General features: G+C 45.8%; 1 protein-coding gene across 4 annotated transcripts in view; it reads right to left on the reverse strand.

Moving 5' to 3' along the window:
• The window catches only part of CALN1 (calneuron 1), a 129,860-nt gene that overhangs the window by 44,298 nt on the left and 65,560 nt on the right, over window positions 1–20,002 (reverse strand). For all 4 annotated transcript variants that reach the window (XR_008237598.1, XM_052804325.1, XM_052804326.1 and 1 more), the window contains exon 4: window positions 19,024–19,136. Coding sequence is in view for 3 of the 4 variants with exons in the window: in XM_052804325.1 (XP_052660285.1) it covers window positions 19,024–19,136 (113 nt within the window). In the remaining variant the exon portion in view is untranslated. The remainder of the gene's footprint in view (window positions 1–19,023; window positions 19,137–20,002) is intronic.

A 20,002-nucleotide genomic window follows, 5' to 3' on the forward strand; every position in this document is an offset into this window, starting at 1 on the left:
CAGATGCAATTAAAAAACAGATGGGGAAGGAAGATGCACATGGCCAGCATTAGAACCACACTGTCTGTGCTAAAAGCTCTTGATGCAAGGAAAACTGATAAGCACGAGAACACTTTCGGACAGCAGTGGCTCAGTGGGAAGGAATGCAGACAGGCTAGCAAATGCAGGCAGGGGTGAGGGACTGGGAAGAAAAAACAGTGTTTCCTGGGCTTGACTCAACACCCTGATCCAGAGCTTTGGGAAATGGCCCTCTCCACAGGAAGGAGTATGCTTGTGATGCTGCCAAAGCGGTGACAGCTTGGGTTATGTGCCAGAGACATGCCAGCTACATTGCTGAGATCTTCCTCGGGGCTAAACCTGCCTGACCTCTGCAAGTTTGAGAGGTGATGAACTGGTGTAAGTAGTTGCCCATGTGAATCTTCCCTTCGATGCACCCCAAAGCACTCAGTCATTCGAGCGCTCCTGAGACTGATGAGCACGGGCTTCTTGAGTCTTTAGCAGATGGCATTTCAGCAAGGTTGTGACAGGAGTTTCTGAGCGATCACCAAGCAGGTGACCTCATTCATTAGCCATTTCCATCCCAAGGCCATCACTTGCATTTCCACCGCCTGCTGAGGCTGCAGCCTGTCCCTCCTCCGCAATCCTGGCTGCCCCGGGAGGTTGGGGGCAATAACCCCCACATCCCTCAGCATCACAAAACTGCTCAGATCTCATCTGGTCTGTTTTCAGGAACTGTGAAAACTGAAGCATCTATCAAAGCCAGGAATTATTCTAAATTAATTAAAAATTTATCTTGTTGATCTGATCATATCCTAAAAACAACTGCAAGTTCTGCCTGTGTGATAAGATTAGTTACTGGGATTTCAGAAATCACGCTCCCTCGATACCTTATTACACAGTGAGACAGTGCTTCAGGAGATGTTAAATTCCTGCTTGCTGCATAGACTTAAAGAAATAAAATGTCCGGCACTTAGACTTATTCTCCAAGGAGCCAGAGGAGAAATGAAATGAGAGAAATAAGAGAAGTCAGTGCAGTTACAAGAAAGATGTACAGGTACAGGCTCTGCCACAGAGGTCCTATGGACCAGACAGGAAAGGGTGCTTAAAATGGATCCCCAAGTCCATTTTGACCAGAAAAAAGGGGTGTCTCTGTCCATTGTATGGTGCATCAAAGTGAGAGAGAGGAGGTTTGAATCCCACTGCCATGGCCCGCTGCAAAACCCAGTGTTGTCAAGTGCTGCGTGCCTTTGGAATCTGTGCAGAGGGAAGAGCACTGTCTCTGCAGAGCTCCTCATGGACAATGAGGGGAAGACATGAAAAGATTGCTAATTAAAACCATTAACTGATTTACTGTTCTCTTGAGCTGCGTGGAAATAACTTTCCGAAGCAATAGCCCTAACTTCTGCTTTTGCACTGCTATATTTTAGCAATTACAGCAAAGAAGCAGGCAATCTTAGCATGGTTCAGCACGGGCCTTTCACCTAGCAGCAGAGATAATTACTTAGACAGCATCTGCTTGTGGGATTATGTTACATGACGGGCGTCTCGCAGACTGATTTCTGACGGAGGGGTGCGCACCCTAATGCAGCCTTTTATCAGCTTACAGGTGCCCACTGGGATGCTCTGGTTTTCCAAATGTGGACTCATCACCTCTTAAAATTGTGCCTACCCTTGAGCAAGGGTCGTTACCCATCGCTACATACTGAAAACCAGATTTTCTAGGTCAGAACACAGGAAATTCCTTCAGCATAGGTACCTTACCCCATTCCAAAGAGAATAGAGACTTATGAATCACTGAGTTTATCATATTGAAAAAATGTGACCTTTTTATTGTCAGTGATATTTTAAGTCAGATCTGAAAGTCTGTAAATGTCTTGTTCATACTAAAAGCGAATGAGACTTCATCATCCAGCCACCCACGATGACCTGCAGATTGAGATACAATATTACTGCCTCTTCAAATTCAATTGAATTGTCATTATGCCCCAAAGATCCTCCAATTTAGTAAATATAATGCAATTGGCTTAAAACACCTTGACAGCAAATGCCCTCGTTCTTTGCAATTGTGGATTATTTTCAATCAACAGCTAAATTAATTTATCATTACAATCCAGCAATTCAAGGGATCCTGAAATTCTATTCCAGACATTAAGGCTGGAGCCCATCTCCAATATTAAGGCTTTCCACTTCTGACTTCCATTTTAGTAATAGTCTGCTTCAAATTTATGGATCTATTTGTGTTTAGTCCTATTTCCTATTTGCTTTATCTACTTTCTGCTCTTTACTTGGGCATTATTAACAAGAAATGTTTCCATCCCTGTACCAAGTAGAGGCTTTGACCTCTAGCTGCAGGTTTGCAGATGCAAACATCAAGAATAAAAGTTCTCATAATCAAGTATTTTATTTATCCCCAGCTACAGGAAAGTCTTCTCAACTGACTTCCATATCTCATTTTCTTTGCAATTCATTATTTTGGATGTGATTACTACACTAGCTTGGGTTTCGTCTTTAAGCAGAGCATCAAGTTATTTAAAATGAGCTCTCTGCACATCCAGTGTGACAACAGCAGGACCTGCTGACAAAGAGGGACTCTCCAGAGCTGTCCCCCACTTCCTCCAGATATGTTATCAAACAGCACCATTTAACAGCCCACTGCTTGCGTGGTTATAAATCACATCACTCCATAAGGCAGCCCTTGGAGTTAAGGGGTGCATCTCTTGCCTGTGGCTAACCCAGAGTGAATATGGCCAAAGCAGCAGCCCTGGACAGAGTCAGGAGACACCAAAGAGGCTCTTGTGCATCCATGCACCCTACAGCACTTGAGGAAATGCATGCGTCCAGCATCCAACAAATAAAATCACCCCCTGTGTTTTCTAGTGTATTGTCAGAAATTTGCATCTTAATTTCAAGTGGAGAATATAACCCCTAGGCCATTAGGTCAGCACCTTAACAGCATTCATTTGTGAGGGTTGGAGCTGTCTACCTGCCTGCAGTACAGCTGTACCTGCCAACCAGGCTCACTGTAGCATCTGCAAACAAAAATCAATTGCTACATCCCAGCTGAGGGGAACTGGCCATGTGCAAAATGAGAACAAAAGAAAAAGCCTGCAGGGCTGAAGGCTGTTGACTGCCATGTACCAGAGGTATTTACGGCGCTGTTACAGCCAGACCCGACTCCCGGTCAGATTTGCCACAAATCACCGCTTTAGGTTTGCTGTAACCACAGAGAGCCAGGAAAGCTCTAATTTACTTTTGAACAAGCCTCAGCAAAGTTATGAAGGAGGACAGGGATGGCAGCCTTTGTGGCTCTGGGTATGCCAAGCATCACAGGAGTTCCAGCACAGGTAGATGACACTGACACCAACAGCAGCTCTTCCAGATTGACCCACTACCTGTGCAATGCTAGAAAGCTTTGCAGAAACATGGGAGCCCGTACAGTCCTCCTGAAACCTGTGCCCAAACCTGGCCTTGGACAGTACCTCCCACCCTTTGCTTTCTTGCAGGAGCCCTACCATTGCACTTCCCACCTCCTGCTCAAAGCTTGAGCAGGTTGCCCAGGACTGTGCCCACTCGGACTTTGAATATCTCCAAGAACAGAGACTCCAACAATGCAATAATTTCTAAAAATCACCCTATAAAGCAAGGAGCAGGAATAGTGCTTACCCAAGGCAGATCTTGCTGAAGTCAGCAGGAATGCCATACAAATTAGCCATGTTTTGTAGGACTGACCCATGGACACTAACCTTTATATTAATCATCTACAGATCAGTAATGGGGGAAAAACAAAAGTAATCGTGCACTTAGGGGCTGATCAGAGAAGTCAGGAGTCATTAGCCAGACCCTGTGCAAAAGCCTCCTGCAACCACATGCTTTAAGAGTAAATCATGCCATTAGCACACAAGGATGATGAATTACTGCCTCTGCGGGGCAGAACTGCGCTAATTCCCTTTTGTCCTCTCTTTGAGGCAAGCAGCTTTTCAACATTAATACAGCCTTTTAACACAGAGCTTCTTTACACATACCTATGCTGTCATACAGCCGTCTGTGACAAGGTATGCAGGGTTATTTGTACGTCTCCCCCATTTTATTGAAGTAATTAAGACAAATAAGTGTCCAAGACTTGACTTGATGAAAACCATACCAGTCTCTGGTCCAAAAGCATCATCAGCATAAATGTGCTCTACCAGCACAGAAAAACTGCAAACCACTGCCCTGATGGGACAGAGGTAAAGGGCATGTTAGGCAAGGGCTATGCTGCACACCGTGACAGAGAGAGGTGATCAGCCAGGCACGGGAGCATCACAACTCCGCTGCGTGAGTGGAGGTACCCGCGCCGTGGCAGGGAAGACACAACGAGCGAAGGCGACAGTGGCAGGGGCACGCCACGCCAGCAACCACCGAGGGGAGATCACGCACAGAGACGTCAGAGCCATGAAGGGCAAACTGCTGGTACCACCAGAAAGAATAACAAGGGGGAATGACAAAAGGCCACATAAAGGCTTAATTTGGACCCCATTACCCATTCAGCTAACGACCCCTCCAGGGTGCATTAAAACCAGCCAAGATCTGGAAAAGCATCTGCTGCTGTTCATGTTGCGGAAGGCAAGGCAGCGATGCTCCCTGCCTTCGGCTGACTTGAGGCCCTTGGTGTGGTGGCATCTCTGAGATGTCAGAGCCAGAGTGTCTACTCAAAGGTAGCACCTAACAATTGTGACCTGATTTCATCAAAAGACTCTAAGCCCAGGATTTAATTTTGCAGGTGCTAAATTAACTGGATAGAGATTTAATTCTAGGAGCAATTTAGATGTCTATTAAATGGCACATGCAAGACCGGCCTGGAGGTTTTGAAAACAGCCAGAGCCAGACAATAATAATGCAAACAATCCTATGGAGGTTTAGTCACGGGCACCATATCTTAATAAGGTCCATAAGGATCTTGTATGAATAAGAACTAGATGTTTCTGCATGTTGTGGAAGAGACATTTAGAGAAGGAAAGTTAGAAGTAGTCTCCTCAGCTGAGACCATATTTGCTTCACATTCAGAAAAGGAGAATATATATAACCATGATGCCATATTCACTAGAAATTTCTGAGATGCAATAAACCACATACCACAGGTTTTCTGAAATAATCTACTCCTGTTGCAATTAAAATTTTACGTCATCTGTATTTCTTCTATGTCCCTGGATGCATGAGTGAGACAGACCACTTTCACTGTGTTTCTTCCCACAGATTCCATGCCTTGTCTGCTATAAATCAAATTATTCCTACCTTCGCTTCACATCTGCTTCTATGTGTGTGTACAGCACATACTTGGGCTTTCATGATGCCAGCAGTAATGTGTCCAATCCTGGGGCGCTTTGTCAAGGAAGATAAGTGAAGTCAGCAGCGATTATCAAGCAGACGGAAAAGAGCCGACGTGGAAATGGAGAGAGGATTAGAATTTTTTCTAGTGAATTTTAATGGACTTTCATCAGCCACTCCACGCTGATTACCATAAACCTTTTGAGCCTACGTTTCATATGCAAGTATGCATGATGGTGATTGATACGGGTTTTTAACTCACCTAATTTAATTCCTGTACAGCAATCAACAGTCAGCTGTCTCCAAAGCAACCAGACCAGCCCGTGCGGGGAGATGAGAATTGCTCAGCAGGGCTTGAGGCCCTCCCAACCCTTCTCCTGCCCCTGCTCCTGGGGCTGGCACTGCTCCTTCCCTGGACCCTGCCATGGCAGAGCCCTGCTTGTCCTTGGCCACAGCCAGAAACAACATTAGTGACAACTGTCACAGAGAGAGGGGCTGTCAGAAAAGCAAGATGCAGGCTGCCAGAGGAGTGATTGTTCTTCAGTATATGGATCATGATCATCTTTACCCCACGGGAACCCAGAGAGATCTGTAGGAAGTTTGTAGAGAGAACAATTCACCACTGCAACACAAAAAATGCACTCCAAAAATAGTAGTGCTGTAAGATTTGCAAGTATCTGTCACCAGTTGTAGAGATACCTGCCCTAAATCAGGTGCATTTCCACTGGCTTGGTAGCCAGCCAGGTTATGTGTAGCACCCAAAAAGTTGTGCCCAACAGCTATACATGACAAATTATTATGAGTTTAAAAAATGGAAAAACCCACATCAAATATGTTAAAGTCATGTTCATTTTGCCAGGTCCTAAATGGATCCATTTTCTGTTGCAAATGATATAATAGAAAATCCAGTTGATTTGTTTGCTGAAAAACATGCTCCAGATAAATAAGAATGCCATGTTACTTGTAAATAAAAAAAATTTTAAAACACGTTGATAAAAAATAGGCACATATACAGTAAAAACAATGCAGAAATTCTGGGAAAAATGGCAATTTCAAAGAGTCTTTGATGGAAGTTTCACTTGGGATAAAACAAAGGGTAATTCTTCAATAAAACTGGATTAATGAAAACATTTTGATTATCTCTAATCATCAGCGTTAACTATTCTCTAAGGTATTACCCAGCTATCCTAAATCAAAATGCCATTTCAATAAAGGAGGAAGGAGCACAGCACAAACAGGCAAAACTCAGCTCTTCCCTTAGTTCCTAAGATCCCAATCTTGAAAGATTTATGCCAGCATTTCTCTGCCTGTGCCATTATGTCCAGCATGAATCAAGAAGACACAAACCTAAGCACAAATTTAAATCTTCTCAGCAAGGTGAGAGCACAACCTGAAGGTTTGGCTCGAGATAGCCAGCACACATCCCCTTCCAGCCCATAAAGCTGCTTTGGGCTGATATTTTGGACCAGTCCAGCCCTATCCCACATGAGTTTGCTTGTTCTCTATTCCCCTCTATTCTAAGGCACATGCAGCACTGAACCGGTGGTTTTTTCCCTAAATCAAGTGCTTAAATGGGACTAAACTGAGCCCTGTCCTACATAAGAGGAAACATGAAGCCAAGCAAACCTACAGAAGAGGCAGAAGGTGGCAAAGCCTCAGCTGGCCCCAGACATGCCAGGAGCAGAGTTGAGGTCCCTCTCCACCTGCCTGGACATACGCTGGTCATAGTGGTTTCTTCTTGTTCTCTTTAACATTTTACAAAGTTAACAAAACAACAAAAATCCTGGGGAAGAGGTGTTCTCTTTCTGCAGCACTCCAGTGCACGCCTTTCCTGAGCTGAACTAGCAATTCCTGGAGGGTTTCATCATCATTTGATTCTACGATTGTAATATATTCCACTTTTACTCCGAAACTGCCCTTGGGATTCAAATACTTTTCAATGTCATTAGGAAAAAGAGATACAGTCTACTGAAGGCTATTTGAATAACTACACGAGTGTTTATGAGGTGGGAGTTCAGCTGACTTTTCATGCCAGTCTGTAATAAAGGTGTGGCATTAGAAAAATGCAATGATGGGACTGATATGTAGCAAGAAGCAGCTCGTATTGGGGAAAGGATATATTTTAACCTAACATACTGGCTAATTTTTTGAACACATGTGCCCACATACCAACTAGCCATAAAATAAATATTAGTATTAGCTCAGTTGTCTCTTAATACAAAGAACACAAGTGCTGGAAGCTGAGGTTCATGGGTTTATCCTCACAGGGGATCACAGTTCCTGAAAGCCCTGAAATCTGGCACCTACGTACAACCCGTCTGCCTTTCTGACAGCTCTTTTGAGATTCTTGTCCCCCAAAAAGCATCAATGTATTTCGTTTGTCTTCTCATTGCTCTGTCATTTCCAAAAGTTTGAAGGAATTGGAGCTTCGAGCGTGCGGGGGGAGATGATGGATCAACAGCAACATCTTGTACTAATAATCCCCTGAGCAAGCCAGCCTCTGGGGGAAAAACATCTAAACTAACACTCAGCAAGAAAAGAAAGAGATTAAAAACATGCAAATCATTGTTATATGATTACTTTCCCCCCCCTCTCTCCTCCAGGGGAAGGCAACTGTCTCCTATGCTCTGCTCCAAAAATGGGGCATTTCCATAAGTAACACCTGTGGACGTTGCTGGGTTATCTCCTGAGGTTTGTGTCTCTGCTCAGTGTAGGAAAGTTGGACATTAGAGTACATCTCTGGAGGGAACTCCAACATTATACTGGCTCATTTTGAACAGAGATCTTTCCCTTAGATACTAGATCTTCTTATTTCCATGAAAAAGGGATCAAAACCAGTTTTGAATGCTTTCCTCCAAGCTCACTCATATATTGAATGCTTCCACCAGCTTCCTCAGGTTGCTCTGGACTTCTGCTATAAGCATCTGCACCCTGATCCATTTTCTTAACTGTGAGTAAATATACTGGGTTACATAATTATTTATTTTAATTACCACTTTATAGCATTGTGTGTTACTCAACAGCAAAAATAAAAAAAAAAATTTCTCTGTGGCACTACAGACTACATCAGGACTACCAGCTCTGGAGACTGCATGCATCCCAGAGTGTAAGATTTCTTTCTTTGCCAGCACAGAAATATACTCAAACCTCCACAGATAGTCAAATGACAGTGCAGAAAGCACACAGACAAAGAAACAGTTTCTCAATGAAATGGCGAATTTATTTGAAAAAAAGACCTTAAGGAATTTCTCTTGAAGATCAGGATCTTTCCACCCACTTGGTAAAACTACATTATGCCTCTGCTGGAAAATTGTATTAATAAAGTCAGACCTTGGGGAAGGGGCCACCAGAACCTGTTTGGCTCAGCCAGTGTGGTGGCAGAGTTTGCAGCGAGAGGTGATCTTCACAGCACTGGGAACACACTCTCAGTACCTGCACATCACCCATCAGTCCACAAAATTCTTGCCAAACAGTAAAAAAAAACCAAACCAAAAAGTGCAGTAGGCCTGTTCGTAGCACTCGTGGCACAAGTTCTTGGAGAAACCAAGGCAAGAGCTTGCGCAGACCTCAGGGAAAGGGATGGAGGTGTGTGGCCCAGACCCTGTCCCACCTACTGCCATCAGAGAGGTCAACAAAACAGCATGGAGGGAAATGGGGTCTCAGGGCCACGAGTGGCTGTTAGACAGCCATGTCCCCACCTTTCTCTGCCCTCAGGTGGAGGGCAGGGGCAGGATGGAGCTGGCTGTGTCTGCAGCATGGCCAGGGCATCTCCATCCTGATGGCCAGGAAAACACCTTCACCCTGAGGGCCAGGGAAAGACTTCCGTACGGATGGCCAGGGAAACATCTCCACCCTGATGGCCAAGGAAACCTCTCCATCCTGATGGCAGCCCAAGATGGCTGGTGCCTAGGGAACTGTCTGTTAGGGCCACCAATTTGCCCACCACCATTACTCCTCAGAAACACCAGTCTGGGACAGCAAGGCTGTGCCCTGTGCCAGGGGGAAACACCACAGAGGTGAAGGCATGGCATGGCAGGAATGGCCACCGTTGCAAGGCATGGGCAACTTGTGAACACCCCTCTCCTCTGCAGGCAAATCCCAGAATGAGCTGCTCCTCACACCTTTGCATGAGCAGAAACCCGGCAGCTCTTGGCACCTTGCTGCTGCAACCTGAAAAGGGCACCGAGATGCTCCAACAGCTGCTGCCGGCCCTGGTCATCAGCCACTTCAGGGCTGTAACATGAGGTATTTTGCTGATAAAACTGAGAAGCATAATATCTAACTGGGGCATCACTTAGGGCTTGATGGTACCAGGTAGATTTCTTTTGGCTTCAGATGTCAGGATCCAGCAAACTGTGCTGAAAATCTTGGATACATACCGGGAAAATCTGAGTTATACGCTGTGCTGTAGAAATTGTCTGGCAGCCAGGACCTGGAGGGCCTTTTTCAATGCCAGAACATCCACTGCTCATCTGGCTCACACTAATGAACCTCAGCCATCGCCTGAGCTATCCACCCTCCCCACCAGAGTGGTCCTTTGCAGCTCTCCATTTGCATTTTTTAGGAGGTCTATCTTTCTTTCTATTTTTTTTTTTTTAAGAGAGTAATTTCTTTTTTTTAGCTTTTCTTTTGCATAAAAGGTCATTTTTCTTTCTAAACACATTTGTTTGTTGCAAACAGTTGCCAACACTTTAGCTTTTTTTTTTTGTTTATGAGCGATGGAGTCTCTTTTTTCTTGTTTTTCCCTCTTATTCTTCTCTTTAAAACCTTAGTGAAATTTTCACAATATTTTTACTTTTCTGAAGCCCAGGGCTTGGAGGCAGGGCAATAAATTTCCATCTCAAAAGTGGGGATTCTTTAGAAAAAAGAAATAGAAAAAGGCCACCACCATCAAGTCTGTTTTAAACAATTCCCAAACTCTGATCTCCATGAACACCCTTATAGTCAGTTAAGATTTCCCTCAATAAAATTACAGCATTGCAGTGAAAGAGATGATTTTGTTATAAGAACATGAAGCATCCAGGCAAGCCAAAGGTAGTGTCCTCTGGTGACACCTGAATTGCAGATCCTTACATGCCCTTTTCTCTGTGCAGAGAGGAAGGATGGGTTCTGAAATCTGGTGCTGGCTTAGGATTTAAGGACTGGGGGAGCCTCGGCTCTGGAAGAAACTCCTTCCTGACATTGGGAGTGCAGGGGCTATGGGATTTGAAGCCAGAACCGTTGCCCCTGAAACTCCTCTACATGAAACAAGCCACCTCGGCTCCACCACCCAATGGTGCCTTTCAAAGGCATCAAAGTGCAAAGAAAAGACGCCTGCCCCAACAAAACCAGCACCAGAGATGTACTCTGGCACTCAGAGGTGCTGAGGAGTCTGACCCCCCTCAGCAAGAAGTCCACAACAAGCAAGAAACTCTCTCCCCAGCCCATGTTCCAGGGACCCATGTACACATCAGATGATGATCATACACATTTACCTTTCCTACACATTGCTCCTTACATTTCTAAGCAAATCACTGAGAAAACCACAGTGCAGTTCCTATTTCATACATTAGGTAGGGGGCAAAAAACCCCCCAGTTACACATAGAGCTTCAGACTGAGTTTATATATAAGCTGGCATAGAAAAAATAACCTCTGTACCGTAACAGCTGGATGGAGTATATGTACATGAGAGCTCCACAGTGTGCACAAAGCCAAATTACCACCTGCCAGGACAGTCATACACTGTCATTCAGCAGGCAGGATGCCTCTTGATATAAACCACCTGCTTTAAATAGATTTTGAACCAAAGCTGTAGTGTGTTTCTGAAGGCTAAATGTGTAAATAAGCTGGTTGAAGCTAAAAAACACAGTCGGACAATGAAGTCTTGCTTTTCTCCTGCTACTGATGCCAGTCCTGCTTTACTTCACAACTGCTTTCAAAACTTTGCCATTGCCATGTCCAGTTTTCAGCTATGAATTTGATCCTGATAACTTGAGAGAACTGATTTTCTTACAGGGAAAAATGTGTACTGGTGAAAATGAGGCCCCTTCATAGAAACAGATAAAAATGAGGCCACACAAACATTATTGCTCACGCCTGCCTGCTGGCAAATTCATACGCTGCAAAGGGGTTACGGGGATGTGACAGTCTCACTGTCCAAGGACAGCCTTACCACCATGATCCAGGCCATGAACCTCTCCAATGTTCACATCTACACCAGTGGCTGTGACAGCACTTCTGTGCTGGATACACAGACTACAAACAAAGAGAAGTCTCTTGTTGATGGATTCATCACCTGCAAGCATTCAGCTTTCACTGTGTTACGACAACAACCGTTGAGTGCAACATACTCAGTGGGAGTGTCTTTGTCAACAAAAGAAGATTTAATAAGGCAACCAGAACTGTTTTCCTTCCACTGACAGCAGCCTCAGCACCGGCAGAGCTGGCTTCCTGTACATAAATCAAAAAGGCACTTGAAACCCTTGATGGGACTCGTCAGATGGCATTTAGCTGTACCCAGTACACACATCTCCATCTGAGCCACTTTTCTACACTTTCTTTATACCAAATGGAGAAAAATGGGGACTTCTGAAGCATGATGCATCTATTCCTGAGGTTGATGCCTAAAGCAGATCCCTTGAATTGCACCCTAGAAGTGGCTATTTCTCTCTGTTAACTCCAAAGGGAATCTAAGCAGTGTCCCAGGTTAGCTGAGATGAACTGCACACTATCCCCACCAGCTACATGGCCAGAGCCACCCTGCTCATCACCGCAACACCGCCATCTGCATCCTTGCAATGGAAAATCTCACAACATTTTAAATCTGGATACAAGGAAACCACACATCAATTCTAAAATACAGGAACAGATATTGCAGGACACTTTTAATTTCTGAAATTAGAAACATGGTCAGGACGCTGGAGCTAACAGCGCACCGGGTGAACTTAATGACTCCAGTTGAGCAGAGCCCAGTATCAGCTGTCACAGGAAAGGTGTCTTGCCTTGGATCCCAGGCCAAATTGCAGTGGTTTCTGTGGGAGAGGCAATGCCAAGGTTTTCAACCAGTCCTTCAGTTTGGTAGGGAAGGACTTCCTGCTTGGGAAACCCAAGAAAGGGTAAATCTTTAAGAAGTACGGAACTTCTTTTCTGTGGAAATCACTTTAAGATATTTCAGGTTCAACAACCAAAAAGCAGGCACCCACATTGTTGCTAACACTGAAAATATTGCTGTGGGGTGGAGGGTTTTGTTTGGTGGAAGAGGATGTGTATGGTTGAGGGGATGTGTGTAGTGCAATGGTACAGCCCCAGTTGCCCACCCTTGACCCCATCCATCACGTTTTGGCACCCAAACTTTCAGCTACAGCATTTCCTGATTTAAACCCCAAAGTAGTCACCAGGAGGGAGGCCGTGTATATGAGCACTAAGTCTGCACATTCTGTTAAGCCGTCCTTCCTCCCTGAACCTCAGCTTTCTTTCCAAGCAGCAATTCCTTACCCACTCTAAACTACACATGGCTCAGCCCAGCTGGGAAACCTGCCCTGCCAGGAACAACACTCACCCCAAACATCAGCCGGTACCCTGAACTGCAAAACTAACTCTCTTCTTCCACAGAAGTTCATTTGAGAAGGTTCTTTGAAAAGCTGAAACAGCAGTACCTGAAATCCTGAAATCAAGAGGTATTTGTAGCAGAGCAACTCAGTACCAGCAAAAAATTGTGGTGCAAGATGTAAAATGGCCCATCCTGTGGTTTAGCAATATCCTACAGCTGCACAGAGGGGCTGCGCCAGCTGAGGAGGAGGGTGATGAGGGGAGGCCACAACACCCCATGGCTGGCCGGCCCCACCGCAAGATGCAAGCTGTTATTTCAGCAATGCCATGGTCTGCGGTGGTGGGGGGTGGCTGGATCTGTTACTATGTGAAATTGCACACGGAGACACAAACACTTCCTCCACAACTCCTGCAAGGCTAATTTGCCATCATCAAATTAACTCCTCTGCAGGGACAAGAGAAGAAGACTCATATGTAGGGAGAAATTGCATTAGGTTTATCTACTGGACTTCATAAAGAAAAATCCCTGTCTAAGCAAAATCGTCTTTGTAGAGAGCCAAGTGCTGCTAGAGGCAGCACAGCTCCAACATGGTCCCCTTGTCCCCTGCCTTCCCTCCCACACCATTGCTCACCGTGGCTTCTCCGTACCCTGCCCTGTGCCACCAAGGTTCCCACACATTTTCTCCTTCATTTCACTCTATTAAAGCACTAATTGATTGGCCAGATCACGAGAACCCAGATCTCTCCCCTGGGACGCTGTTGCATTTGCAGTGATAACTGCAAACAAGATTATGGATGGGCCGTTTTGCACAGCAAATCATTAAAGAGTCAGCAGCCATGCTGGGAGGACGAAACCACTGTTTCCCATCCCAGCCATGTCCCTCCACTCTCCTGTGTTCACAGCCGGCTCTGAGCCCCCCTTCACCTCGGTGAGCCCCCTCCTCAGCCAGCGCCAGATGCAATACTGCACAGCTGGATGTGGCCCTTGCTTTATTTTTCCTGCATCCAGGGAACAAAATGCCTTTTGGTGCATGCTGCTGAGCTTGCTGGCTCAGGAGCACAGGGGTTTCTGCTGTCTCTGACGTGTCGCTGGCTACCCCTCCTTCCTTGCACAGGGGTGCTGCAGGATCTAGCTTTGGCTGTACCCACTCATCCACCAAAGATCATGAACCCAATGTACTCATATGCCTAGCAAAGGTATGTAGGAGCCTGGAGAGATGAAAAGGCTTTCCCAAGCCCAGAAAACATGAGCGGTTGCTGAGCTGCTCCCTTTGCAGGACCTGCCTCCCTGGACCTGTGGCTGTCCCCCCCAAAACTGTGGAGACATCTCTACAGCAGAAAAATGAGATCTCTGAGCAGCATCTCCCCAACCCCAAGCACTGCATTGGTATTCTGGTCTTCCCACCTCTGCAAAGCAGCCTTGTTTATCCCAAACCAACCAGCCTCCTCCTGAACACCTGTGAATTATACTGGGCAATATCTGATGCAACGAATGGGCACGATGTCTCAGCAGATGATACAGTGCCATCCCTTCATGCAAGACGAAGCTTCCAGATATCCTTGCACAGGCAACGCATTAGCGCTGGTTGAAATGATGTTCCCTGCAGCTTCCATGTTCACACAGTAAATAGAGAAGGAAAGAAATAGCAGGCAGCGTTTTGCCTCTCAAATGTTCACCATACAAAGTATTGACTTTTCAAAATAATCTCATCGGTGCTGCTGGGTACAGAATTTATTCTGCATCCGATGCAGATGCAGCCCCGTTGTTTAACCATTCAAACTTGTTCTGACTTCAAAAAGCATTTTAGCCAAGACAGAGAAGTTTATTTTAACTAAAAGCCTATAATCCAAGATTATTATTTCTGTTCCTGTTGCTTACCCCCAGGGACTGGAGATCTTCTACACTACGTCCTGTGTAAACTATTTAACACTTGTGCCTGAAGGTCTTTGCACTTAGAAACAATCTGGGAAAAAAACCCTGTAAATTAATATGAAATCCCAGTTTCTCCCCTCTGCTTTCATCCCTCTCTCTGGCTCAGAATGGCAGGGCACACTGGACAGATTTGGAGTCTGTTTGCCTAAAAAAGGAGCTAATATTTACTGGTAGCAATGTTTGTCTTTTCTGTAACACTCTTGATCTAAATAGCTTTACAGACCTGAATGGCCACACACTGGAAATGCCTCAAAACTCTCTTGTACAAAACACAGCCCTCAGCGCATAACTGGAACCAGAGTCATATTCCCTGAGCTCTGAAAAAACAAATTCTCATGCCTGAAAATTGATCAAATAGCATCTCTTTGACCATGGAATAGCTACTGCATCACTGCAACACCACTGCCAGACACACTAAAGAAAACCAGCTTCAGGACAATAAGTGTGAGCACCAGCAGGAGCAGCTCAGAGAAGGTGGGCAGAGGAAGGTGGGCAGAGGAAGGTGGGTGATGGATGGTCACTCTTTAAAAAATGCAGAAGGAAAAAGATGGAGAGGGAAGGGGGCAGACACTCTGCAAGAGCCTATGGGAGGTCCAACACCCCTGCACAGGGCTAGGCTCACCTCTTCCCACTGGCCTCCAAAACAGGGCTCAATAGGTACTGTCAAAACCTCATTTATGCTCTTTTTGTCTTCACATTTTGTTTTGAATAAATGCAGACTCTGTGGAAGCAGCCAAAGGGGATGTTTGCATCCTTGCTGCAAGCTTGCCATGGTGGGTCTGCCCCAAACCAGGGAGAACAGGGATTCACTGTGTGCTTCCAGCCTTCAAACAACTCCTGACTGTGATCCTGCATGCTGAGGACTGGCTAATGGTTACCAGGCAGCTGTGTATCTAAGAAAAAATATTTAAGACAGTTTAAGACTCTCGAAAACATTTAAGACAGTTAAAGATGTCTGTGCACAGGTACATGTTACTTCCATTTGCACACAGTTGGCATGAGGATGAGAAAACCATTTGGAAGCAGAGCAGGAGGCACCCAGGGATGTCTTCCACAAAACGGTGCTTGGTGCATGCTGCGTCTCACTCGGGAAAGACAGACTTTCTGAGATGGAGAAGAGTCCATGTTTCCTCAGCTCTCCTGATATCATTGGTCTATGTTGACACAGCCTGAAATAGTATTTGCAGGGGTGACTTTTCCCTGCCCCTAAATACCTCCTGACCTGGCTGAGGGACTGTGAAGAGACATTCTAACTGGAGCAGGACTGATCGTTGCTACCTGAGAAAGCAAGAGGCAGCCACCTTAAACACACACTGATAGGACACAATTTAAAGCCCACATGGGAAATCAAAGGAGGGAAAATATATCTGAGAGATCCTCCATGTCTCTACTACCTGCCAATGCTCAGGTCTCAGCCAAATCCCGCTTCTCCCAGGCTGACCATCGCTGTTTAGGCAACACATGGGATAGGAGGGATGCACCCTTTCCCTATTATTTCAAGCCTGCCTCTTCCACACATGATCCCTCTCTCTCCTCCCTATTCTTCCACTGCTTCTACCCCATCCCCATCTCCTGCAGCCCCACTGCTGTTGTTGTAAGATCCTTCCCCTCTGCAGCTTCTGCCATCTGGAACCGCCTTCCTGTATCCCACCAACTCACTCCCAGCTTCATCTGCAAATGCATCTCCAGGCCCTCGCCTGTTCCTTTGAATTCCTCTCTCCTTCTGCTGCTGTTTATTATTTAACTCTGTCATTGCATTATTTGAAGTATTATTAAGGCGCACTTGGAACAGAGACTGCACAGAAGTGCCACAGTATAGAAAGCTGGACCCTTGGCAAAAATACCCCAAGAGCCAAAATCGTGACAGTTGGAGGGGAGCTGTTTAGATGGAAAAGGGGAAGGCACTTTCTGGATACCAACATGGATTTTCTCTCCCCTTGGGACTGATATAAGAGCCTCTTCAAGATGCCTTTTGCTGCCTGCAGCTTTGGGGTGAGGTCTCATGGTAGCAATGCCTAGACAGCTGACATCAAAGTAGAGTTGTCCCTTCTTGTTCCACCCTTGCTGCCCCTGTCACCTAGCACCAGTCACAATCACAGGCTTGTGGGCACTATCCACTCCTTGAAGTCACTCCTTGGGGATGACTGCAGGGGTGAAGTGCTCTATCAACAACCCAAATTCATGTCCCTCTCCCTGCCATTCCTTTCCAGCAAACATGAAAATTGCATGTCAAGGGAATACAGGAAACACAGCCCAGCCCTGATTCTGAAAAGGGCTTTGTTTCAAATCAGATGTAATCCCGCTGGAGATAATGCAGATGCATAAATGCTTTGCTTAAAGATGAGGTGACTTATGGCCCTGCAGATGGCTTGGGTGAAGCCAGGTAGGAATGGGCAAAGGGAACCTGTTCCCTGAACGACACTTCCCTATGTGGCTTTTTCCTTGTTTTTTCTTTGGGAATAAGCAGCAAAATTATTGTATTCTTCATGAGCTCTCCTGCCCCCGGAGAAATGAAATGTGAGATGAAGCCTTCTCTTCAAGGGCTTTGAAATCCAAGAAAGTGCTATGTAAAGAGATGTATTTTTACCCTTACAAGTAAAAGACCATAAACATTTTTTTCCGAGGCCCTGGAGCACTTGTGCAATTCAGTCAAAGCTTAGCTGCCTGCAGACAGCCTCCAGGGCTGTCCCTTCCTGCCGTGGGGCTGGTTACCTGAAGCCTCTGCACTCTTTTCACTCGTCCTACTGGAGCCTGGGGGGGCACAAGGGCCATGGTCCCTACTGCATGAAAGAGCAAGGCGAAAGCTGAGTCCAGGAATCCTGCTGCTCTAAAACCAGAGCACACATCCTCCCTTCCTCGCTTCCTCTGAGCAAAGCCACTGCAGGCACTTACATGGGCTGAAGGGTCACTAAGTGGCAGTGGGTTAACCTGTGAGCTGAATTTTAGGGAGGGCTCCAGACTTCTCTGCTTCCCCACCAAAGAGCTCAGCTTGATTTTGCCAACCGGTATTTTTGCTTCCTGAATGGCTCCAGTGAGGCCAGTCTCACCGGGGGGTCTGGAAGGCACCAATGGCTCAGTGGGGTGGGATGGTGCTTTCTCCTCTCCCTGTTGCTCATGTGCTGGGATGAGGCTTGCAAGGTGCAATGAAGACGATAAAACATTTGTGACTCTCACAGTCCTGCCCTTCATGGTGTGCGTTTAGCTCTTGCATCCCCCCCAGATACGTTACAAACCACTGCAGCTTCGTTAGTGCCAAACACTTGCTTTGACAACCAAATACTAGAATCCAGACCAGGATTTCCAGGGTTATTTCAATTACATGGCAGGAACAAGTTTTTAAAAGACTTTTACAAAGCTCCACCCAATTCAGTCTGGACAGTGCTGGACGGTATTAAAAGATGACAGAAATGCTTATATCCAGGTTTGACTCTTTCAATTCACATAAACTTGGTAACAGCTAAAGTTTGTTAGCAAGCAAAGGCTGTTGGATGATCAATGAAACGAGCAGTAATCTTACAGAAAGCCACACATTTAATCCATTGGCAAGAAATGTGCAGCACAGCGTTTTGGGAGATTTTTAATCCCTGCCGTAACAGCCTGGACTGTCCTTGCTTTTCCAGGAAGGTCTAACGCTGTTTAAAATCACACTGCATGACAGAAGTCAGGCAGCTCCCACTGCCAGACCTGCCTCTCCTCCAATGCCTGAAACCGGCAGGACCAAACCACCCCAAGGCAGCACCTTGGGTAAAACTTGCACTGGCACAACATAGTTATCCTCAGCCTCAGACCTGAATTAACCGCCGAAGCACTGATCAGACATGACCTGCATGGCACACCTCGCTCTGCTTGGAGCATCCCTCTGCCACAGCCAACGGACGTTGAAGAGTGGCACATTTCTTAGAGCAGCTGGACAGGTTCAAGGTTCCTAACTCAAGACTCATGGAGAAAAATGTTTTTCTCTTCCAAAAATGAATTCCAAAATGCTCCCAAATATGTTGCACAAATAACTGGTCGCTTTGTTAGGTTCACCTGCAGTTCATCCACAGTAAGTAGTTTCCCCTCCTCCCACGCAGGGCTTAGCTGAGAGCAGGACCCTCCAGCAACACGGGATGGTCTTACACAGCACACGGCAAGATGGACCCCAGTAGTGTTTACACAAGCATTCATGCTTAGCAAAACATCTTGTGCTCCTCAACAAATCAGTTGTGGAAGCTATTGATAGTTGGCTAAAATTGCATTTAAAAAAATGACCACTTACCTGCCAGAATATGCTGTCTATTGTATTTCCCAGAAAGCCATCTCTGCCTTCTGATGATACCAGTTTAGGTCCCAGAATAGTCATAAATTCATCAAAATCAACCTGGCCATCCCCTGGAATGAAAGAAAAAGATTAATATTTTCACTGAAGTCCCACTTAGTGCCAATGTCCAACATGCTGCTCTGGATCTGCTGCATATCATGGACCCATACCTGCACTATGGCACCTCCTACATTAACTTCGTGGTGCCTACAGACCCAAATTTGTTGATGTCCCAATGAATGGCCTATGTTGTGGCATACCCACACCTGAAGACAGAACCAGGTGCTGCACAAATAGAGAAGAACAGGTCATTCCGCAGCCCTGGAGAGTTTGTAGGCAAGTCACTTCTCAAAAAAACAATTTTGGCAGGACAGCAGCCATTAGCACGGCCAGGGCTCTTCCTCTCTGCAGAGCTGCCAAACAGCCAGGTCTCTGCAAAGCTTTTACAGGGCCAACCCCATCCTCCAGAGAAAGGGAATACACGCAGAGGGAAGAGCCAGACTATTGCAAATCCACAAGGCATTTCATTTCGCATCCGTCTCTTAAAAGCCCTATGTGCTCAGCATGCAGAGCAGGCAGTGTAGACAGAGCTTCAGTGCCATTAGCAGGAAGAGGAGACTGCCCCTGCCGTTAATGAACTGTGCCTATGCAGTCCCAAGCCCCTGCAGTATATTGTATGTTTTGTAAATGAGGGACGTGGCTGTTTGAAGTGTATCTGAGCATTGTATCACATGTTACTTTTCCCTTAGAGAACTTCTGCGATGCTTAATGAAAATGGCAAAAAAGGGAAATTCATGCCTGTTGAAGGATCTTAAAAATACCTGCTTCTCTGAACAGGGTAGTTCAAAGTCTATATGCCTCTCCTTCGTCTGTAAGTCCGTAGACATATCCTCCTACATATTATTAGGCCAATTGATATGGGTGGATATATTAGCCC

Source organism: Harpia harpyja, chromosome 12, assembly GCF_026419915.1.
Source record: "Harpia harpyja isolate bHarHar1 chromosome 12, bHarHar1 primary haplotype, whole genome shotgun sequence".
NCBI classification, from domain to species: Eukaryota; Metazoa; Chordata; class Aves; order Accipitriformes; family Accipitridae; genus Harpia; species Harpia harpyja.